The sequence below is a fragment of the Rhea pennata genome, chromosome 5 (genome assembly GCF_028389875.1).
Source record: "Rhea pennata isolate bPtePen1 chromosome 5, bPtePen1.pri, whole genome shotgun sequence".
NCBI lineage: Eukaryota > Metazoa > Chordata > Aves > Rheiformes > Rheidae > Rhea > Rhea pennata.
In genome coordinates, this window is record NC_084667.1 from 41,305,338 (window position 1) to 41,329,106 (window position 23,769).

Below are 23,769 nucleotides of genomic sequence, written 5' to 3' on the forward strand. Positions count from 1 at the left end.
GTGCTAAGACGTCTGATTTTGTGTGTCTTGTCCCCTTACAGTTTACCTGCCAAGCTGATCAATGGAGGGATAGCTGGGCTCATCGGGGTCACCTGTGTATTTCCCATTGACTTGGCAAAAACCCGCTTGCAGAACCAGCAGAATGGCCAGCGGATGTACACCAGCATGTGAGTACCACGTGCACAGGCAGCTTCTCCAGAGGCGCATGCTGGGGAATTCTGCTGCCTTGTTACCTTGTTCAGGTGAGATCAGCGTTTCCAGGAACTGAGCTGTACCTGGAAAAGCCGGGGCTTGAAGCAAGCTAGAACAAATAAAGCAGTTCTTCAGGCTGCTGAGCCCAACAGGTGAGACCTCTGCTGAGGACACATTTGTTTTCCTGTCTTGTGCTTGGGAGCAGGATGTTTGCTGCTGTCAGCATCTGCCAAAATGACAGGAGAGCTGTGGGCCAAAATGCAAGGAGCCTGGCTCAGTTTTCTGCTATGTTGCAGCCAGGTGCAGGAGGGAATTTCTGACTCTCTTCTGTTTCTATGACTGTCGTATTGGACATAACAATACTTTCCTTTGCCATATCAGTTCTAGAAAAGGAAACCATCACCCATTCCTGGTCTAGGGCACTGCATGCAGTCCTTTTGGGGGAACACAGGTTACCACACACTGTAGTTAACCCCATCAGTCTTGTATCCAAAAAAATCTTGTGCTGCAGGCTGTGTGAAATGAAGGCACATATGTACCCAGCCCACCAAGTTCACCTGTGACTTGAGAGATGCATAGGGCTGTGTGTCTGCTGTTGGAGTGAGTACAGTGCCAAGCACAAGGTGTGAGGGAGACTGGCACTCTTGTTAGCATCACTAAGATAATCCCGAGTGGAGGCTGGAGCTCTGGCCACACTTCTTAAATTTGGAGCTGGAACAGTTCCTCCTTTTTGCCCATAAGGAGGATGAGTGTTTGTTTATTGCTCTTTGCCAGCATGTACTTTTGCAACACTACAGGGGCAGTGTTGCTGTGTGTGAGAGGTGCAATATGATTAGTAGATGTGCAAGGGGATAGTTGGAGCAACTCGCTGGGTTCCTATAGAAACACTGTCTCCAAGGCTAGATCTGCACACAAGAGAGCCTTGGGGTTGTCTGCAAATTCTTTTGCTAGCAAAATACGTGGAACATAGAAATGAACCAGCCTGCATGCACAGAAAAACAGCTCTTTGCCTTTTGCATTCATCTCTGTAGTGAGGAAGTAGACACCATGAAGAGTAATGTTTCTTTAATGGGCTTAGGTTTAGCACAGTTGGCCAAGCTTGTCTTGGGTAGGAAGGGTGTGACAAGGTACTCCAGAGCTGCGCAGAGAGATGTTATGCTGGAGAAAGCTTTGGGACTTGCTTGAAATTGGAAGAGACCTTTTTTAAAAAGAATGGTGCTGATTCTTTGGATAATGATTTATTTACGCTAATAGCTGCAGTGGAAGTGAGCTTGGCCTCAGCGAGCCCAGCCTTTGCAAGCAGTAGCTGTGGAAGAGCTCAGGCCAGGAGCTGAGCTACAAGGGTAACGATGGTCCTTCAGCAAACTTTTTTGCACTGCTTTTCTCTTTGCTGCAGCAGTGGTCAAGAGCTCCTACCACTAAATTACTGAATGACAGAGTATTTGTGACTAGAAGGGATTTCTGGAGATCAGTTAGTCCAACCTCCCTGCTCAAACAAGAGCAGGTTGCACAGAACCATGTTCTGTTCAGTTTTAAATATATGCGAGGAGGGAGACTACACAACCTCTCCAGGCAACCTGTTCCAGTCTTCAACCACCCACACAGCAAAGAAGTGTTTTCTTATGTTCAAGTGTAATTTTCTGTGTTTCAGTTTGTACCCATTTCCTTTCGATCTGTCACTGGGCATCACTGAGAGGAGTCTGGCCCTGTCCCCTTTACACCCTCCCATCAGATGTTTATAAGCATTGATAAAATCCTCCTGAGCCTTCTCTTTTTCTCTAGGCTGAACAGTTCCAGCTCTCTCAGCCTCTCCTCAGTTGAGAGATGCCCCAGTCCCTTCATGTTTGTGGCCTTCACTAGACCCACTCCAGCAGGCCATGTCTGTCTTGTAGCGGGGAGCCCAGCACTGGATTCAATACTCCAGATGTGTCTCAGCAGTGCAGAGCAAAGGGGGAGGATCACCTACTGTCAACCCTCTGCCTAATGCAGCCGGAGTACCACAGGACACCTTTGCCATGAGGGCACGTGGCTGGTCAAAATGGCATCCCTCAGGACCCTCTCTGTAGAGCTGCTGTATGTGTAGTCAGCCCTAGCCTGTACTGGTGCGTTATTCCTCCCCAGATCTAGGTCTTACTGTTACCCTGCATTGAAATTCATGAGGTTTCTCTCTCCCCATCTCTCCAGCCTGTCCTGGTTCTTCTGAATGGCAGCACAGCCCTCTAGGCTATAAGCTGCTCTTCTCCATTTTGTCTGCTCTCTGGGATTGGAAGATATTTTGTCATAGGAACCAAAAATAGGCCTTAATTTTCAAAAAGCACTGATAACACTGAGGTGGGGAGAAGGGGCCAGAACTGAAGATGAGCTGTGTCCTGTCCTCCTACCTTGTTCAGCAATAGTATGTCAATGGTTTTAGTTGTTGGGCCTCCTTGTTCTAGCTGGTGGCAGATAGTTATGTATGAGCTTAAGTTGTAGTCCTTGGCCTGCCACAGCAGCCTGATGCTTTCCCTGACACTTGCAGCACTCTGCTCTATGTTGCCTGGACATGCTGTCAGGATGTGGCCTCCTACCTCACCTTACGTCTAGCTTTTGTTGGGTCCTGCTCTGGCCACTGCTGTGGTTCTTGTCATTTTCTTGATCTGCCTGCTGATGAGTGGCTGGTGATGAAGAGCTGCAACGTGCAGTGGTCCCATGGCATTGAAGAAGGACGGGGGATTTGTTGGCCCTGGCCCTGGGACCACATGCCAGGGTGCCTTAGCTCTGCAATGTGGCCCAGCAGGAGGGAAGCTTTTAATCTCCAGCAAGCAAGTGCAGATCTGCTCTGCAGCACAATGGGGCCTGGCTGGGCTGCGTGATGTGGTACTGTTGAGGAATATGAGGGATTTACCCAGTGTTTTTGAGCTGGTTCCTCGTAGGAGCCCAAGACAAAATGTGAAAAACAACTAGCCCTGCAGAAGATGCTGTTCTGGGGTTGGGAGTGGCTGTTGGGAAAGTGAGCTTGGACTAGTGGGGATACGTTCACAATGGATGAAAGAGGGCAGTCTTTTGGGGGCTAGCAGAAAGAAGGACATGATGATGGTAATAGTCTCTAGATAACACTGGGCCATCCTGTGTCCTGCCCCAACAGACAAGAGGAAGACACTAAGGATAGCCAAGAAAGAGATGGGTATTTGCTAGCTGCAGAAGCTGCACTGAAGCATGTGAAAGCCGGGGTCCCAAAGGCTGAGGTGCCTTGGCACAAAGACACAGGCGTTGTGAGTAATGCAGGCTGCCCAAGAAACCCTACTTGGCCAAAAAGTCCTCGAGAAAAGTCTGTATTTCCTCCCTTCCCACCTCTGCATTATTACAGAGCGGAGATGAAGATTTCTCTTTGTATTGCAAAATCTCTCCGAACTCTATTCTTGTTCTAATCAGCTACATTTCTCTTATTACTACTTAAGAGCCTTAATTATGTTGCTTAATTATGTACACATGCATGCATGTGCATCTTTCCCCTCTACTTCAGCTACAGCAAGCACTTGCCCATTCCAAAGAAAACCATGGAGCAACCTCTGGGCAGCAGGCAGGCCTTGTGCAGCTGGGGTCTGGCGAGAGGAGCTTGACCTGGACACCTGTGCTACTGACTGCAGATTTGCCTTCATCAGAAGCACAAGCTCAAAAGTCTTTGAGTGACTCCAGTGTTCTGCAGAGTTTTCCAATTTAAAATAAATGTAATTGAGAACAAAGAAGGTGACAGGTCTCCACTTGGGCACTCCCTCCCTAGGGTGATCTCACTTGTTGACTGCAATGGGAGTCAGTGCATTAAAAGCAAGTGCTTTTAATCTTTGTAGGAGGTCATGGATGACTGAGTGTTCAGGTCAGCTAGTGTTTGTGTGCCCTTTGTTAAATTTCATTGAGTAAGTCAAGTATTTTGGAGTTTTGCTTCCCTACCTTCCTCCCTGCAGAGCCAGATTTAAAAACAGGCACAAAGGAATATTATTGTTAGAGCATCCTGTGTACATTTGCTACAGGGGGCCCTGGATAAACAGCCCTCGCAGTAATACTTTTCCCTTTTGTATTTCTAGAAAGCAGACAGCGCATGTAGGGGTGAGCCAGGGGTCTCAAAGCCCAGGGAATTAGGGACTGAAATCGGACTCAGGTCCGAACAATGGCACTTTGAGCAGTTGATGCTGTTCTCAGCTCAGGGTTTGCTGACAGATTGTAAATGAAAACTGTTCCAAGAGATTAATTTTCTCTGCTCTTACCTGCCTTTGAGCTCCTATGATTTTTTTTTTCTCTCTCTCTGGTTTGCAGGTCTGACTGCCTCATTAAAACGATCCGATCAGAAGGCTACTTCGGCATGTACAGGGGTAAGTGAAGCTGAGTCAGGCACTGTGCTCCTCTGGTGTTGCTTGACTTTTGCTTTGGAAGCCCTGGCTTTGTAAGTGGAAAGAAAACTCATATTTTCTGCATGATAAAGTAATATTCTAGACCCACAAGGTGTTGACAAAGGTGCTGTAGTGTATATAGCTGCAGCAGTTTCTGAAAATAAACTCTGTGCCAGGTGTCTGCTCAGCTGTCTGCCATCAAGGACTTGAGTCCTCCTCATGGCTGTTTTCATGATAAACCTTGCAGTTTAATTAAGTCCATTTTTACTGGTAGTTTAAATGAAGCTACTGGACCTTTGTCCAGATCTCTGTGTGCATGTTTCTCCCATCCTAGACATGGTAACTTTTGTCAGAGGGGCAGTAGAAAACTTTATGATGAGATGCACTTCGTGGTTGGTAATTGAATTTATGTCAAAGCCCCCATGATCCACCAATGTGGTCAGGCTGGCTGCCTCATTTAGTTGGTAGCTTGTCTCCAAAATCAGCTAGCTCAAGCATGCCTTGATTTTTTGCGCAAGTGTTAAGACAGGCTACTTTGGAGGAAAAAAAAAAAAAGAAGCAAAACAAAAAACTCTTCCACAAAAAAAATTCCCTTGGGGCTGACCAAAAAAATCAGGGTTGGCTCATGTTGGACTTCCAGCTATTTTATCATTGAGTACTAACTTGCAATAAATCACCTGGCCCCTTGCTGTCTCTTGCAGGAGGGAGTTCCTCAGCTGACATGATACCTTTTTTAATTTAAACACAAAATCCTTGGAAGTTCATAAAAGTTTGAGGGAGAGAAGAATAGCAGACCAAATTCTGACTGTTCTCATAGTAATGGAAAATATGGAATAACTTCTTGGCCTTCAGCAGAGTCCAGCTAGTTTAGTTGACACGTGGCCTCTGATTCTTTTTATATATTGCTGTATAACTGCCTGAGCATACAGTTTTTATCTTTGAAGCGTTCAGATAGCATTATTTGTGGCATTCATTCCTTGAGAAAGTCTGATTAAAGAACAGTGATCGCTTCCTTTTCAAGCGGGAGGCCGGAGCTGTGGGAGCTCTGCCACTGGCAGCAGCTCCTGCCAGTGCCTCCATGGGAACGCGGCCGCTGGGGCTGGCTCGCATGGAAGTGGACGCTGGCTGCTGAGGCAGCGTCTCCTGCCCAGTTTGCCGGTGGGCGTTTCAGGGGAGTGGGGTGGATGCTGGGGATGGATTGGCTGGTCTTTGTCACCTCTCCTGGGAGCAGACAAGGCAAGTAACCTGGGGAAAAGCCTGGCAGGCTCCATCCCAGTGCTTACAGCAATGTTTTCTCCTTTGCTTTTTCCCAGAAGCTGGCTGCTGCTGTGTTTTTTAGTGAGGAATGAAGCTACTGCCTTGTGATTAGTGTCAGCTTAAACCTGCTTGTCACCTCTGATTCCCTCTGAAGGGGGAGCTGGGTTTGGATAGGAGTTTTTTGAGTAACTCCAGGTCTTCTGTGGAGGTCAGTTGTCCCTGCCACAGGGCACATGGCTTCTGTCAGAGGAGAGAGGAGGTCGGCTCAGGCCTAGCCATTCCCACTGTGTGACTCTAGGTCTCCTTCATGTGCAGATGAAAGCTCTCTGGTGCCAACAGGGGAGAGACCTGAACTTACGGGCTGCTTTTCTTCAGATGGTCTCATGATATATTATGGAGCACACGTGAGCACACCAGTCCCTGTCCTACAAGAGTACACATGAACTACATGGTGTGTTAAGCAATCCCAACATTGCTCTCAAACTATTCCTTCAAAGTTATGGGTGTTCTTTAGTTTGTTTGGGGGAAGGAAGAGAGGAGTTTCTTATGTTTTCCCATAATGTATAGCTAGAAGCAATGTCTCAAAGCAGGGTGGTATTACATACCCGGCTTGTGCTCAAGCAATGACTGTGTGCTGCCACGAGATGTGGTACCACGAATGAATCTGTGGTTGCTTGTGGCTCACTGGGCTATGTGGACACCAGTCTGGGAGAGCCCGCACTCCCTTCTCCCTGGTACAGTCCATCTGTGGGCCGGGAAAGCGCACGTCCTTCAGAGGCACGTGCTATTTGCAGTCCAGCCATTTCACCTAGCTGTTGAGAGCCAAAGGACTACACCAGGCTGGGCAAATGCATTTTGCTGCTCAGTTGCCCCTTGCCCAATATATATATGTAATGTGGTGCTACAGCAGAGTGGGAGCTTCCCTGCCTCCGCTAGTATGTGCCACATCATCCACCAGCTCGCACGCTGCCTGCCAAAATTATCTGAGGCTGCCAGGGTCATTCAAAGTTTTCCAGGTTTCAGCGTACCCTATTAATAGCCAGGGTGGTTATGTTGGCAGTGCGCTGATTCTGCTGGTGTTCCTTTCCCTGGTAAAAGGAGTGGCGCACGTGGTGGCATCTGCCCCACTTCAGCTCTGCCTTGCGGCAGTCATTTGTGCATATTTTCTCTCCCCGGCTGGGGACTATGATCTCCAAGCACGTTGGTGTGCTCCTAGGGTGCTCTGACTTCTGCAAGTGTTAAAACCAGCCAAAAGCAAGAAACGCACCCGAGAGCTGCCCTCGAGGGCTTGGGTGCTGCCTCATCCTGCTGCTCTCTTACTTTCCCAATTCCGTTTCATTTCTGATCCCATCTGCCATTGTTTCAGGTACATGTAGCTTTGCCTATAGGCCAAGGTTAGTTTTCATTACGGAAATATATTTATTGGCATAACTGGAATTTTAAGAGCTATGAAGCTTTGTAAAAAGATAGAAGACACCTTGGAAGGTGTACAGGCGACAGCTGAAGTATCTAATTTCTCTTCCTCCAGTGAGTTGAAGCTGTTTTGGATTATTGAGGACAGGGATTATCCATTCTCTGCTAAGCAGCTTTGCTGAAAATATCAAAGATGTAGGAGAAAACCCAGGTTCGTTAATTTTTCTCTGTATATGGTGGGTTTTTTTTCCCTTCCACTTTATTTGCAATTGGAGGAGAAAACAAATGTGAAAGCCACCTCAGTTGCTGGAGGACGTCAGCATGTGGAAGCATGCTTCTCACTTCCCTTTCTTGCTCTTTTTCTCTCTTTTCTTCTTTCTCTCTTTCTTTCTTTCTTCTTTCAGTGAAGCCTTTGCATGGATGTTAGAGTAGCAGATGTGCTATTCTTTTTTTTGTTCTTTGCCACCTTGTTCTTCCAAAGACACAACCATTGATGCAGCACGCAAGCCCTTGTTTTTCACTAACACCGGTCTCGGTGGCCCTTGGCAGGGCTGTGTGAGCCTTTCATTGTGGCAGGCACAATGTGGGGATTTGCCGTTTGCTGCTTCTGACAAAAGGGAGATAGCAGCGAGGGTTTGTTTACATCCCACATCCCCAGTAAGTGGCCACCTAGGCCGGATGCTCGCAGGGTAATTTGTGCATGCTGCAGCTCTTGGTAGACAAAAAGCCCAAAGAAGCAGCTGCCCTGCCAGCGATACCCAGCAGGGAAATACGAGGGCAGTCACCTAACCTAAAGGGCTGGTGTAGACCTGGCTGAAGTCTCTACCGAGTATCCAGTTGACTTGGGCTGGCCTCGAGGCCTTTCAAGGGCTCTAGCTTTTCTAGAGCACAGATACGTGGTTTTGGTGATGCTGGGGCAGTAGCAAGAAGGTGAGAGTGTGTGTTTTCTGCTTCTCAACATCACAACATACTCCCAAAGGAACTGGGGCTGGTTATTAATCCCATTTGTCCTCCTTTGTTGAAGGCCTGATTTGCATCCTTCTGAAATTCATAGCAGTGCGTCCTGGGGTGAGAGAAGGGGGGATGTATGTTTGCATGGCAGGAGGCAATAGTGAAGCTAAATTACAGAAAGCCTCTTGCAAGTGGAATTGAAACACATCAGGAGATGTTTGCAAAACTCCAAAGAGTTGGGAGGTAGAAATCCTATTAATTTTCAGTGATGCTTTGTGTTTCTAAATCCCTTTGCTGCATTGGGAACTCTTCCTCATCTTTGTCCCTGGTTTTGAGCAGGAGTTATGATACACTTATGAGTGATTCATTTAACTTTATTCTCATTATTGAGCTTTATTCTCATTCTCCAGTTATCTTCTCGTCTTTTTCTTCTCTAGGGGCTGCAGTGAACCTGACCCTAGTGACACCAGAAAAGGCCATCAAACTAGCAGCCAATGACTTCTTCCGGCATCACCTCTCCAAGGATGGGTGAGTAGTGGGTGCAGACGTATGGTACCTGGGGCTTCTCCTGGGAGAAACCTGGTAAGATGGCAGAGCAAAAGCAGAATGGGGTGATGGGATGACTGGAACGTTAGTCATTCTGAATCGCTCAGCTGGTGATTGAATTCAAGCTAAGGATACAATGTCTAAAACTGGAAGTGAAAAGCACTTCAGTGTAAGACAGCTTTTTCAAGCTTCTAAAAATAGTCCTAAATCTAAGCCAAGGTTAAGAGATCCAGACTTTGCCTGCAAAGTATTTGAGGAGGAATCAATGGCACTGTTCTCTGCTCAGACAGCTGCTGGGAGGACCTCATTCTCTGCTTCCCATTGGTGCTCTTTGGCTATTTCTGGCTTTTCAGAGATCGTAGCTTGAACAGATGGTGACTCAAGTTCTGTAGATCCCAAACTTAGCACTCTTTTGTGCTTTTGTAACCTGGACATTATTTCAGAGAGGTGAGAAGAGGTGGGGAACTTGCCGGGTTGACACATGGCACTTGCAGTGTTGCCCAGTAGCAGATCTGCGTGTAAATGCTGAAGGAATAAAATCATCTGTTTATTTTTGGGATGGGAGTTGTTCCATGTGAGTTAAATGCCAGAAAAAGGTGTTCATTTGACAGCACCAAGTTGGACTGTGAACAGATGATGCTGTTTTCACCGAAGTGTTTTCCTTGCAATTCAGAAAAGACTTGTGTTTCCATTCAGACCAAGACCTCTCTCTGGCAACAACTTGTGAGGAGGTCAGCAAGGGCACTGATTCTGGTCCCCAGCAATTAGAAAACAGCTGTCTTGGAAGACTCTCGCCAGCAGCAGTGCTGGGGTAGAGCCTTGCTGCAAACATAAAGCTCTGCAATGATTATTTGATTTGCCAGCTCCCCACAGCATCCATGTGAGTCTCAGCTGCTGCAGATCAGAGTGGCTCAACAACTTCCGTGGAGTTTGCTGATTTACATGGGTTGATCTGGGCCTTTCATGTACTCACTTCTTTTATTCTGGAGTCTTTCAAAGCAACAGCTAACATACGTCTGTCTGACTCATCGGCCTGCAGCTGTTTGTGATTTTTTTTTTCTGTTTCTTCAAATAGCGTCTTCTATACTCGCGCAGACAGTGGGAGGTGATGATGTCCTCACTATTCCTTGCCTCTTTCAAGCAGTGGGTCCAATCCCTGCAGCAATGACAGTGTGGCAGGCCCTGGCCTTCTGTAGTAGCTAGGAGTATCACTAGCTCCTTGCCGATACCTACAATGTGAGGGCTTAATAGGTTGTACAGGGAAAAAGAAGGAAAGGGTGCCAAGCTGTCAGACCTTATACCCCCAGTTTGTTGAAAGACAGGCCTGTGGAGGAAATCGGACCAGCATCTGGTCTTCTGGAGGAGCAACTGCTGCTCTGATGCTTCAGTATCAGTTAAAAAGCTACATGCTTGGTAGTAAAGCTCCTGCACGTACTATGCAATATTGCGGTATCAGGCCTTTAAGGTATTTCTAGGTAGAAACAGCATCCCAAAATGTGATGGGAAAGAAAGTGCTTTGCAGGTTGGCTGTGCCTGATGTAGGCCCTCAGACTGGGTGTAGCAGAAAGGTACTGTGCCTGCTAGGACCTTGTCTAGTGCGTAGGAGGCAGAGAGTGGCTGAGAAGACAGTGGTATCATCAGTGAGCAGAAGGATCCTTAAAAACAGCAGGGCAGCTGCTTGTCTTGGCATCCTGTTCCCCTGGTTTGGGAACCTACAGGCCAGGGAGTGGCAAACATAACCTGCTGGAGGGATTGTACCCGTTGCATGATGCTGCTTTCTTCTTCCACGTGCAGCATGCGTGGCAAAATGGAGTGACAGTGAGGGGCTGTCTGATCAGGTTGCAAAGCTGTGTGTCCATCCCCATGGGCTCGCCATGCTCTTGGTCCTGCTTTCCAGGCTGCTTGCAGTGGCAGGCTTCTCTCTTGAGACACTACTGTTCCTTCTTCACCTGTTTTTTGATGTGAGTTGGGGCATGATTAGGTGTGCTTGAATCCAAATGCCTCCCCTTTTACCTAGGGCATAACATGGCACATACCTACTAACATGTTATAAGGATGGGTACCTGTTCTACAACTGCAGTCAAAAAATAGGCATGAACAGCAAAATAGCCTTGGGGTAGAAAGAGGATTCAGGCTACCTGCAGTCAGTGCAACATTTTGACATGCAGAAATGAAGGAGCACTAGTGTGCAACAGTCAAGGTGTTAAAAGGTGTGAAGTGCTGCTGAGGGAGTTAGGCTCAGGATAAGGTTGGGGGGTGTTTTTTCATGGTGTGGACGTATGGCTCCGAAGACTTTGCTTCAGCTTGCCCAGAGCCCTTCCTGCATGAGCCAGGTTATCTGCTGTGCATTCGCAGTAGGCTGTGCTCATAGACCAGCATCCTGAAGGATATGACTGCAGCCAGCTCCGGTGATTTTCTGGCTTGAAGAGCTGCAGAGGTCTCCCAGATCTGTTTGACTTTCAATGCCTTCTTTGTTAAGCTTCCAGTGCTTGTCTTGAAATACATCCAATACAAATTGGAGATCCTTGTCTGATAAAATGCATGTTTTATCGGTATTTGCTGATTTAAAATGTGTCATCTATGCTTTACATACAAGTGGAAGAAGCACGTGCATACAGGAGAGAATGTGACCCAAAATCGGCTTAAGTTATGCAACAACCTCTAGTGTGTGTTTCTTGTTTTTTGTTTTTTAACCTTTGAGAAATTCAGTGTTGAAATGAAGCTCCTTTTAAACTGCTAGGAAAAAAAGTGGCATAAATCCCACTTTCAGAAGGCCAACACCTGCAACATAGGAAGCTCTGGACTGAAAATTGCTGGAGGAGCAATTTGGGGATTTATCACTACGGGTCTATGCTGGGCTCAGTTTTCCTTGACTGAGCTCTTGGATGCTCCCAAAGGGTGGCATCCTGGGGTGGCAGGACCTCGCATGGGAGCCAGTGTCCCTGTGAGACCTTCACCTCCCTGCATCTGGGGATCTCTGCTCCTGCAGTCCACTTGTGCCCTAGGACCCACCTGGGTAAGCAGACCCCTTGTACAGTGCGTTCTCACTCTTTTGGGAGTAAAGCAAGGATGTACATTCACCAGTGAGAGCAGTATGATGACCTGCTGCTGCAACTTCTTGTTTTTGGAGGAAAGGACACTTACAGTGTTAGTCCTTTCGTGCTATCCCAGATGGTCAGGACCAAGGAGTCATATTAGCAGTACTTAACCCCCTTGCTGTGCCGTGGAGGAAAATGTAAGATACCGAAAAACCTAAAGATAGGGAAGTGCGTTAGGTCTGGCACCATCGTGTGATTATTTTGGCTTGATGGTCTCTGCAGTTCCCAGAACAGCAAGCAGAAGAGATGACCTGGAGAGGAGTCTTGAGGCAGGTCCTCGTTCCTGGGGCACTTGGGCCAGCTGTCCTGTCCTGCCTTATGCACCTCCTAAAAACCTGGTTCCTTTAAAGTGTCCTACCAGGTTTTCTGTTTATCTCTAAAGTGTTGAGTGCCAGACAGCTGTCGTATTTGGCATGTTTGCCAGGTTTTGTTGCTCATTTTTCAGGTTTTTGGTTAAATATGCTGCCTTGGTTGTGGTAAAAAGTGTCTCGTGGCTTGTCTTAAAAGCAGTTTCTTTCTCTTAAAAGGCCTCCGGGGTCCCTAGGTGACACTCCTCTTCGAGGTGTATTATTGTGACAATTCCCTTACCTCTCCTGGCCTCTTTAATCTTGACCTTCGTTTTGTTTGCTATTCTGGAGCAAAGGCTGGCAATCTGCTGACTCAGCAGCCTTGCTTCCTAGCAAGACCAGCACTTTTGCATTGTTTCTTTGCTGATACTAGCAAATTTTCTTTCCCTCCCCCTGCCATTTCTGGCTTTCCTCGGAGAAGAGATAGCAGCCCATGTTCCCAGAGACAAGCAGGGGATGTCCAGAGACTTATTTAATGCTGATAACTCCCCATCTGACCCACTGTGACTTGTAGGTAGGAGGATCCAGTCCTCCCTGGGGAATGCTTGGGTAAGCATGTCCCCATCTGGCTGCCGCTGAGCTGCGCTGCTTTGCAGTGTGTTGGTCCACGAGCACGTATTGAAGGCCTACCGTTTAAATTGTTATAAGCTAGCTGGCTTCCTTTGACTCTAAACTCTTCAGGAGCCTCCTACAATCTGCTGGATCGACCAGCCGGTGGCAGTGGGCATTTGATGAGCAAGCTGGCTGAGGACAGTGGTCTCTTGGGTAGCACAGAGCAGCTTTACAGGAGGTCTGGGGACCACTTACGTAGTTGGCTTTTACGAAGTAAATGTGCGAATAGAAACATACGGCTTTGTATGGGTGTTTCCTTTAAACCAACATTTTCTTGCCTTTCGAAACCTCATGCCTATACCAGAATTATACCCCTAAGGACAGGCAGCTCCTAGGGGGTCAACATTTTTCAGAAACTTTTGCAAAAATGCTGCTCTACTCCCATTAATATGTCGCTGCTTGTAGAGGTCCTAACTTTGGACTGATGCATTACTCTTGAACAGCTCTCCATAAATCTTTAGTTCTTTTGCTTTGATTCTCCCTACTTTGTCTTATTTTTTTGTCTCTAGTTTGAAACTCAATTTCAATGTGATATGAGTCTTCTCACTTAATGTTATAGATATTTCACCAACTTAGTTGCACGTCAGTTAAAGTTGGATGACAGTTTTCGAACAGTGCGGAACTTGGAGCTATTGGGTGTATTTTTTTCTTTCTTTCTTTTTTTTTTTTTTATTTTTTTTTTTTTATTTAATACCCTCTTGCTGTGATTAAAGGGCAGTGTCTGTGCTTGTAGGACCAGATCCCTGCTGGTACCATACCTTTTAAAGTCAGTTGAGATGTGCCAGTTTTTCAACTACTGAGAATAAGGCCTGCATCGTACAAATATTTAAATCCTTTCTGTCATCTAGAGATGAACTAGTTTAAAACTCTTCTGATCTTTCTGATATTCCTGCCTTCAGGCAGCCACAGAGGAGAGCGCTATATTTAGCCCCTGGTAATCCCTGCTGTGGCTTTACGCCTCTAATCCCCTGCTCTGATGCCCTCCATGGGGCAGGCGAGCAGGGAGCCCAGCTGGTGCACAGGGTGAAGGGATTTGGGGGAGCAGCCCGCGAAGGGCATGCAATCGCATGGCGAGAGCACCCACATGCACCCCAGTGGCTGCAGCTGTGGTGGACTGTGCACCTATGTCACTGGCAGGTAGCTTTGTGAAGATGCTTGCTTATGATAGCTTTTATCCTTTGTTTTTTTGTTTAAATCAAGTCAGCAATTTCTGATACAGGTGTGACAATCTGCAGATAGTAATAGGATTTTTTTGCGGGGTGAGAGCTTGCCAGTTCCTGATAATTGAGTCCTCCTGAGCATTTGCACCCTGAGCTCCCCTTTTTAATCCTGTAGCTGTGCTGTTGCTGGCTCGGGAAGGGAGGGAAGGGGAGAGGAGTTGCTGCTGCAGCTACTGGTTGCCACATCCTGGGGTGCGATAATACAACCCTGGCAAGCCCTACTCTGTAGTGCAGGGAGGCAAAAGATGCCCAAAGGCAAAAAGTGGTGCCAAAAAAACAAGAAAAACCAACCAACCAACAACAACAACAACCAAAAAAAAAAAACTCAAAAAAAAAAAAAATAAAGGAGGGGATACTCCAAAGTTGGTTAAGGCCACCTCCTCTGACTGACTCCCTTTCTCCTCTCTCTCTTCCTGGGCAGGAAAAAGCTGACGCTGCTGCGGGAGATGCTGGCAGGCTGTGGCGCTGGCACCTGCCAGGTGATTGTCACCACCCCCATGGAGATGCTCAAAATCCAGCTGCAGGACGCAGGCCGAATCGGTACCTTGAGCTCCTCTTCTCTTGCATGCATTAGAGGCAGAGGCTGGGGGAGAAGGGGAGGGAATGAGCATAAAAAAACAAACCTTTTTTTCTTCTCCATGCGGTAAGTCAGGCTGTTGCAGAAGTTTCTCCTTTCCTTTCTAGCTTGTTCCCCCTCCCTTTGTTCACCAGGCCTTGCCAGGAACCAAGCGATAGGCTTGGTGAGAAAAGCAACAAATGCAGGTGATGGAGGGGGAAGAGAGCTGGAAGAAATGACTTCGTGTTCAGCTCATGAATGATTAAAACTCAACTGCACACAGTCCAGAACGGATTAGACACCATGCTGGTGGCCCTTCTGAAGCTCAGGCAAACAGGCCAATTTGCCCTCTAATCCCTCCTCTGATGTGGCATTCCTGAATAATCACAGATTTGCTTTTCTTTCCTCTCTTTACTGTTTTTAATGCAGTCCTTATCCTCTTTGTGTGTATTATTTTGAAATGGTTGAAGGAATTAAGCCACCGTTTGAGGGTTCAGAAGAGGTTGTTGCTGCTGTGAGCAGCCTGTTCTCTGTGTGGCAAAGGACCTGCCATGTCCCTGCGGCAAACAGGATCGCTACAGGTTGATGTGTTCTCCATCTTCTGGCCAAAGAGCAGAAATGCACCAGGATTTGAAAAGGCTCTGGAAGAAATCAGATCATGTGTTTAAGTCTAGTGTTCCTTATGCAGCCGAGGAACAATCTGAGTTACTGGTCGTTTTTGAGGGAAGGGAGTAAAGAACAGAAGCATTGAACCTCTCTTATTTTGGGTGTCTTTAGCTTTTCCTACTGAGCTCAGGGATGTGGCTGGAAGCAAGTCCTCTCTTTAATGCCTAATTGTGGCAGCTCCTCTCCGCACTGCGGAGGTTGTACGTGACAAGTGGCTTCACCTTGGTAAAAGTGGTCAGGTGGGAGAGTGTAGCTGTGGTGTGTGAACAGCTGGCTCTGAGCTTGCCTCTGGCTGAGAGATAAAAGCCATCAGGGTACTTGGCTGGCCTTGGCCGCTGTGATGAGTGCATCTCTTGTTTTGAGATTTGCCTCTTTGGGTTCTGGGTGCCAGGCCATGAAAGAGTTGCTTCTGAGCACCTTGCAGATTGGCTGTCTTTCTGTCTCCTCCCCAGCGGCACAGAAGAAGCTGATGGCGGCCCAGCTCTCGGCCGCCGCGGGGGCAGCGGAGCCAGTGGTGGAAGCACGCACAACTGCGACGCAGATAACGAGGGAGCTGCTGCGAAGCAAAGGCATTGCAGGGCTCTATAAGGGCCTGGGAGCCACACTACTGAGGTAGGACAGCACCAGTGCCCAGCACCCTTGGCCCTACAAGGAATTTAAGGGACTGATCACCCAAGGGAGTGAGGGTGAAAAGCAAGTGTTGACTTGGTGGAGTATTGGTCTGGGTTTGTTTTGTTTGCATGTACATGTCCTGCACTGCTTTTGCTCATTTTTGTCTTCTCTCCTTCTTCTGCCCACACCACAGAGATGTCCCATTTTCCATTGTTTACTTCCCACTGTTTGCAAACCTGAACAAGCTGGGCCAGAAGGACCCTGATGTCAAGGCCCCATTCTACGTGTCCTTCCTCTCCGGGTGTCTGGCTGGCAGTACGGCTGCTGTGGCTGTCAACCCGTGTGATGGTGAGTCCTGTGCTGGCAGCCCAGCACCAAGCTGCAGCAGTTGAGAGGCCTCAGTGGGTTAAGTGAGGAGAGGGTGCTCATGCCAGTCTCTTTGCAGCCCAGAAGGAGGGGAGCTCAGCCCCGAGCTTCCTCCAGCTCAGAAGTGTTGCCTTCAGCTGAGCTTTAACCTCAGCCACTACTTATGCAGGTATTTGTGATCTTTACTGAGTCAGGTAGAAGTGAAACCCATATCACATGCCAGGAATGGCTGCAAACACACCTCTGAAAAGGGCACATTTGTACATGGAGTGATCATACGTAGAGCATTTACAAATATGTGTAAGGTCACCTACAATCAGAGGGAGCCTCAGAGCTGTGGCTGGATTTTCTGCTCCACAACAGCTGCCTTAAATATCACTGCTTGATGTCCACTGCCAGAAAGTAGCTCTTCTGTCCCCACCACTACACATGCTGCTTCTTCAAGGTGTGAAGAAGTTCAAGAGCAGTACCAATTATACGTATTTTAAGATCATTCAGTCTGCTTTTCCAGAAAGGGCTTAGCATTTGAAAATCAGCTTCTGCTTTGTGGGAAAATATCTGAATTTTTGGAAGCGGTTAAAGCTAGCTCTGCCTTGAAAACCTTGATTGAGGTAGAAGGGAGAGCATTGGTTAGATTTTCGTGTGATTGTTTTTCTTTTATTCATTTGTAAAGGAATGTATTGTTTTTCTCCTGTTTTGATGATAAACCATCTGCGTTCCTGATGATCTCGTGTGACCGCCTGTCAAGGTGTCACTCCCAAATGGCACTCCCCTGCTGAAGAGGATGCTCAGCAGCTGGTGACTGCAGTGGGAGGCCAGACCCTCTGCTCACTCTCTCCTCTCTTCCTCCCTAGTGATCAAGACCCGGCTGCAGTCCTTGCAGAGAGGCGTAAATGAGGACACGTACTCAGGAATCCTGGACTGCACCAAGTAAGACTCTACGTGAAGCAGGCTGGCAAATCCCATGTGTGACCTCAGCTGCTTCCTGCTTGCAGACCTGTTGTGCTAACAAATCTATCTAAATACAGAGATATATCTACATACAGAGAGGGGTGGGCTGGATGCTGAGCTGTCTGTGCTGTCTCTCCACAGGAAGATCTGGCAGAAGGAAGGGGCCACTGCTTTCTTCAAAGGGGCATACTGCCGAGCCCTGGTCATTGCTCCGCTCTTCGGCATTGCACAAGTCGTCTACTTCATCGGCATCGCGGAGTTCCTCCTGGACCTGCTCCCAAAGCACCGGGCCTAGCCTCGGTGTGCCCGTGTGTGTGTGCCCGCCCGCTGCCACACCAAGTCCATCCCAGTGTCCGTCATACATGTCAATTGGTGTCAGAGCAACAGCACAAAGGGTTTGCGTGGGAACGCTGAGGGGACGTGGTCTCCAGATGAGCCAAGGTGGGGAGGGAGAGAGAGTCCCTTCTCCATCCCAAACTGGAGCAGGCCCGCTCTCGCTTTTCTCAAGGACAATACCTAGTTATGCATATCTCTTTTTTTTTTTTTCCTTTTCTTCTTTTTTAAACTGTTATTCAGAACACTGGTAAGCACAGGCTGGGCTTGCAGTCCCAGAGATCTCCCAGCTTTGGTGGGGAAGAGGGATGGGAAAGAAAGAACTGAGCCCTGCTCCGTCTCAGCCCTCTCACCTTCCCCAGGATTATCAGCTGTCCAAGAAAGACTCTGCCCTCCTCAGGGGTGGTACGCCCTGGGCCACAGAGCGCTCATTGAGGGAGGCCTCACATCACCCAGGGAGCAGGGGCGGATGCTGGATCTGGCCAAGTTCCTCAGCCTAGAAACCTTCACCTTTCCCTGCTCCCTCACTCGAAGATGAGCTGGGCTTAGGTGAACTCCCTGGAGATCAGAGGATGGGAAAGGGGATCATTGCTGTTGTTCTTGTGATTACTTTTGTTTTAAAGCAAAGGGACTTCCCTCCTAATTGTCACAGGCATGTCCAGGTAAGGTGCAGAGACGAGGTGTCTGCTCTGCAGGGCCCATGTCTGTGGGATTTCATGAATGTCCTAAGGTGCTTCACTGCTCAACTATGGGCAGAGGAGGGAGATGAACTTGGGATCAACTTTTTATTTTTTTCCTTTTTTTCCTTTTTTTTTTTTTTTTTTTTTTTTTTTAATTATAGGGAATATAGGATAGGGCAAAACCAAACAAATCATTTACATTCCTTCAGCCTTTCCAGCCCAGAGGCAGAAAGTGGTTGCTGCAGCATGTGTATGGTTAGTGGCATCTTCTGGCGTGGCCCTCGATGGCTCCCTCATCTCCCTGCACTTGCTGCCTGGCTCATGGGGGAGGGAAGAGGAGAGGAGAGCAGATGGAGGAGCTATCCCCAGGTCCTGAAGGCCAGGAGATGCACAGGAAATGCTCCGGTTTTGCTTTCGCTTCTCATGGGCTGGGTGTAGTTTTGCTTTGAGGTTGGACTGGGCATTTGGAGCTGGCCAGTAGCGACAAGGTTGGAGGATTGCCATGCTCCGAGCAAGGAGCTGCTTATGAATGTGCAATCACAAGAGCGAGTCCTCTGGATTGCCAAAATTCAGTGTCCTGCTTGCTCTGGGATGGTGACAGGTGGGTTGGGTGGCAGGGGGCAAATATACACTTACAGCCCCTTCTGTCAAAGAGATGTTGGCCAGCTAAAAAATCACTTGTTGAAGAAATTCCACATTAAGTACTCTCTTTGGGTGTATTGTTAATTCTAGTTTAAATTATCTGAAGCGTGAGATCTACAAACCCGCTGTGGTCTTCTCCATTATTTATTCCATTCGGTGCAATCCACCCAACTTCGGTGTTTCAATTAAACTGGTCAAATTCACTTTCATTCCTTCTTCTCTTCACTTGCTTGGTGTTTGTTTTGGGTGTATATTTAAATTAATTTAAAAAGAAATCAATGTTTTTAATGTTGAAAAAAATCTGTTTCAACTTTTTTGTTGTTGTTGTTTCAAAACCTTTATGTCAAGGACCTTCTTCCTAGATGTGTCCCTTTTCTCTTAGGAAAAGTTGTTCTGTGGCTGGTTTGTAACTTGTCACTTTGCTTATGTGAATCACTTTCCTTTTTGTTTTATTTTGTTTTTAACAACTTTGGTGTGTATCTGGGAAGGAATCTCTGCAGTGCCGCGCTCTGATTCAGGTGGCTGTCTGTGACGTGTGTAGTGCTGTGACGCTGCTCTTGCTCTCGATCTCCCTAGGTGGATTAAAAGAAAGTGTTTTTTCTAAGGTGTGTGGGTTTTTTGGTTTTCTTTAATAGCAGTCTAGTTAGCTCTGGGTTGTACTGTGGTCCCCTGCTCCAGGGCCCACTGAGTGCTGGGGACCTTTCAGAAGAAACTTTGCTGTAGTTAAGAGCTGAAGTGCAGAGAAGGTACCCTCCACCCTTCAGCAGTGATCAGTGAACTGAGAAGATGACACAGCTGAAATTCTTGTGGTCATAAAATGTCCTTTAAAAAGGAAATCAGCCTCATTGCAGAGCCTCAAATTCTGCTACGGGACAAGGCTGGCTCCAGGACATCAGCAGGGTCTCAAGCCGTTCCTATCTGTAGGAGAGCTCAAAGCTTTGGAAGTCACCAGCCACCTGGACATCACAGTCTACTCAGTGATGCCTTGGATTGGGGGAAGCTTGAGGTACAAGTGCTGAGTCCCAGGAGAGCAAAACACAACTGAATCAATGAGGAACTGTTAAGAGGGCTAGTAGGGGAGGATCTAGCCTCAAAGTGCATCACAAGGAGACTGCAGTCTCCAGCAGTCCAACTGACCTCACCTTGGCATCTGTTTCAGAGCAAAAAAATCTCCCCTCATCCTTCTGATCCTCCCTTATGGTCAGAAGAGTTTCAGAAGGGAAAAGAAACAAAAAGGAAAAAAAAGAACCCCTCAAAACCCAGAAAACACCAACAATGACAATGGCAAATACCAGGGATATGCAGAAGGGACACCGGCATGGGTTTGGAAATGGAGATTCAAAACAAACTCTCAGGGGATCTTCAGAAAGAGACAGTGCATTTTGGGAAGCCCTAACTCTGAGCAGGCTGTGGAGTTCATGATACAGGGACATCTCTGACCTTTCTCGGCAAAAGCTGGCAGCTGGTCCTGTAGTGCAACAGGATCATCCTTGTGATGCCCTCTGCATGTGGACAAGCAGCCACTCCTTGGGGACACAGAGTGCAATCTTGTTGTAGGTTAGTATGTGTCCTCCACATTTTTTCCTGGTATTCTTGCATCGTTTGAGGAGCCATGAGATGCTTGTTCAATACTCCCAGTGTGCCCCGAACTCCAGCTTGCTACAGCGGAAGGAGCTGCAGCTGCAGCAGTTTCTTGCGTTGCCCCAGGATGTCTCAGCAGTTCCCCAAGCCATGCCTGAAGCGCTCTGTAAGGTCTGGAGCTGGGAGTGGTTGCCCATCCCGCAGGCTGGGCCTCTCAGACAGGGAAAGGCTCAAAGGCAAAGGCTCCCTCACTAATCTTGCTGCCACTCTTATCACACTGGTTTAAGGGCTTAGGAATGAGGGCTAATGAGGAGCTAGAAAGGATAGTGTAAGGCCATGGAAAGAGATCTGAAACAGCCCTTCATGGCCTTTCTTGGGGACTCTGCTCATCAGCTGTGTACATTAGCCTAGCTGGCTCACCTTCCCAGGTCAGGCTGCTGCCTTCTCTCTGCAGGGCCCTATTCTGGGCCACAAAGGCTGCTCTGAGTCCCTTAAGCAAGTACAACAGCCAACAAGGCTGAACCAGTTTCCTCCCTGTATCTCTAAGCTTTAGGGAAAGAGGTAGTCCATCACCCACTGCCCATCTCCTTGCTGCTAGCTCCCTGCTGAATTTAGCTAATGGGAAATGTGGCTGGCATGCAAACAGCCACTCTAATTGCCCAGATCGGGGAGCTCTGCTCTGTGAAACATTAAAACCCAGTCCTTCCTAAGAAAGCCTTAAAGGCCAAAACTCCAGGATGTCTCCTTGAAGTGCAGTTCTCAGGTGGTCCTTATAAGGGGTCCCCCTATCTCTGCTTTCACCTCTTGTAGACTTCCTATTTATACTCGAGTTCTGCCAGGAGCTTCTTGTTCTTCCATGCAGTCTGCCTTTGCTTGGTTTCCTGCTTTTGAATGTGAATGACCACTGTTGAACATGAAGGAAAGGATCATTGAATATCAGCCAGCTGATATTCAGTGGCTGTAACAACAGATCACCCAGAGAGCCATACTCCTTCCCTACGTTGCATCAGTCTCCAGGGAATGGTGTTATGCCTTGTGCATCACAGGCCTTACGTGTACTCTCAGTGTCTGTGGAAGCAACCAACAGCTGAAAGTCTGCAAACTATAAAATGACCCTGTGTACAAAGGGGAGGCTTATTGATACGGTTATTATCTCCTGATGGCATCTCACAAAATGCAGCTTTCAATAGCTGCAACCATGCAGGTACTTCCTACTGATTTGTGGTGACTGATGCAGGTATCTTGTAACGCTTCTAGCCGCTAGCCCCTCAGTAGGGCTTTGGGGTTTTTTGGGGGGGTTATTTTTAAGAAGAAAAATCCTGCTTTCATAGACCAGAAGACTTCAGGGTCATTGTTAACCTCAGAAATCACATCCTTCTCTCCCAAAGACCCAGACCCTGAAGCAAAGGGAGAAGGACAGTTAAAGCACAGCATTCAGCTATGGCGGATGAAAGTGAATAAACAACTGAAGCTTTCCTCAAGTCCTCAGGGAATCCTAAGAAAATGAACATCTCATCTCTGGACTAAACATGACGGATTGCCTTTGTGATGGGTCTCTTTTTGGAGAAACTCAACTTGTTGCTACACACAACTCTGGCCCTATTGCTCTTAGCTCAAAGCATAATTTTTGTTTCTCAGAGTGCAGGAGAACTTCCTCGTTCTCTTTGCTAGCTCAAAGACTGTTGCTGTCCAAGGCAAATCCCAGTTGCTGATCCCACAGGAGGCTCAAAGCAGAAGGAGCTCAGCAGGGCAAGACGCCTGCTTTACATGCCCTGAGGCCACAACCAGTGGCAGCCATAAGTAGAGACAGCTAGGCGAAACCAAGTGCTTTTCTTTCACTTCTGTTTATAGCATGAAAAACATGGAAAGGATAAATAGACTGCCTTCATGAAAGGCAACTTCCGTTTTGCTGCTGGGAGATCATTTGTTGCGCCCACAATATGAGCAGGTATGTTACTCAATTTTTTATTGTTACTCTGACCAGCATTAAACTTTGCATTAAGATGCAAAAATCTGTTTGGATTACTGTTAAAGAGAAGATACAATATTGTACTTCTGCTGTCTGTACTAATGCTGTCACCAAATGTTGAGTGACTCCTTTCCCATAACCTTTAAATGAAATGCTACATCATTGTCCTTGAATTTTCTCAGGCCTACCTAAGCTACAGATGTTATATCAGGATGACTCTCTGTGTAGCACTAAATGAGGTAATAGAAAGACCTCCTGAGAAACTTCTCCTTTCTGTAACACCAATGTTCCCTCAAGGGAACGCTTCCTCTCCAGCACCTGGTATTCTTGGGGGATTGGTTTCTGTGTACAGGCACTTCCGCAGTAAAATTCTGTGTACCTTGAATGCTTCATGATGGGAGGGAAGTGGAGGATTCCTAAAGGAATCAGGGCCTCAGAAAATCCAAGGATAAACAGAGAGGTCTTCCTGTCCAGGAGATGGAGCACCTGGCTGAGGATGGTGGAAGCTGCTGTCAGTGTCCTGCAGTAGCTCGGTTAGAGTGTGGTGCTGCTAATGCCAAGGTTGTGGGTTCAGTCCCCGTATGGGCTACCTGAGGGTTGGACTAGATGATCTCCAGAGGTCCCTTCCAACCTTACCATTCTATGAGTGCAGGCAGCAGGCCTTGCAGACTTTTTGCCTATGTGAAATGCAGAAGGCCCTTTTTGTGAAGCAAGGAGTGATTGCGTTGGCACAGATGCTCTGGCTGTAACACTGCAGATATAAGGTGGCAAGGGAGCTGGCAGCAGCTCCTTGAGCTCTTGATTCCTGCTGCTGCCTTTTCCTCCGTGGCCTTACTCTCTACCTCCAGCCCCAGGCAACTGGGCTGACTTTGCCTGGCTGCCCCTGCTCACTATTTGGTGTCTCTCAAACAGTATGACGAGGCCTGCGATCACCATCTTGTGCATGGTCAAGCTCTGGTTCTGCAGATGCAATTTCAGGAAGCCCCCAGGGCATCCTCATCAGTCTCCTGCACAAAGTCTGTGCAGTTCAGCAGCTGAAACACAGCCAGCTGCAAAGTGAGCGACCAGCAGAGCCGGAAGCCCTCCCTGCATCCTCTGAACCATCTGTGGCCTCTCTGTCTTGGGTCTTTGCAAAGTGGTTGTATGTAGAGAGCTGGCCCAAAGGCTGCATGACCTGTAGGTGGTTATGAGCGTTACACCAGCAGAAATGGCCTCTTGGCAGGAATGAGCCCAGGCTTAGGTGCTTCCAATGACCAGCAACCTTCAGCCCAGTATTTGCAGCCACTGCCCAGAGGCACCGCTTGCCACCAAACCCACCTCAATGAAGACAGCCATGGTGGTGATTTGCCCATGTCTGTTTCCTCAGCTGAGCACTGTGACCTTGTGGTCAAATATCCAGGCAGATGCATTTGC

The 23,769-nt window shown here is 47.7% G+C and overlaps 1 protein-coding gene across 5 annotated transcripts in view; it reads left to right on the forward strand.

Annotated features, from left to right (window-relative positions):
• Positions 1 to 19,410, forward strand: part of SLC25A22 (solute carrier family 25 member 22) — a 41,555-nt gene extending 22,145 nt beyond the window's left edge. For 2 of the 5 annotated variants that reach the window (XM_062577520.1, XM_062577521.1), the window contains exons 3-10: positions 42 to 167; positions 4,483 to 4,538; positions 8,615 to 8,705; positions 14,422 to 14,540; positions 15,675 to 15,834; positions 16,028 to 16,182; positions 17,055 to 17,130; positions 17,293 to 19,410. In XM_062577520.1, the coding sequence (XP_062433504.1) occupies positions 42 to 167; positions 4,483 to 4,538; positions 8,615 to 8,705; positions 14,422 to 14,540; positions 15,675 to 15,834; positions 16,028 to 16,182; positions 17,055 to 17,130; positions 17,293 to 17,446 (937 nt within the window). In that variant the 3' untranslated portion in view covers positions 17,447 to 19,410. Of the gene's footprint in view, positions 1 to 41; positions 168 to 273; positions 345 to 2,262; positions 2,295 to 4,482; positions 4,539 to 7,350; positions 7,438 to 8,614; positions 8,706 to 14,421; positions 14,541 to 15,674; positions 15,835 to 16,027; positions 16,183 to 17,054; positions 17,131 to 17,292 lie in introns of those variants that run through there. The other 3 variants (XM_062577522.1, XM_062577523.1, XM_062577524.1) reach the window with 3 other exon arrangements.
• The last annotated feature ends 4,359 nt before the right edge of the window (positions 19,411 to 23,769 follow it).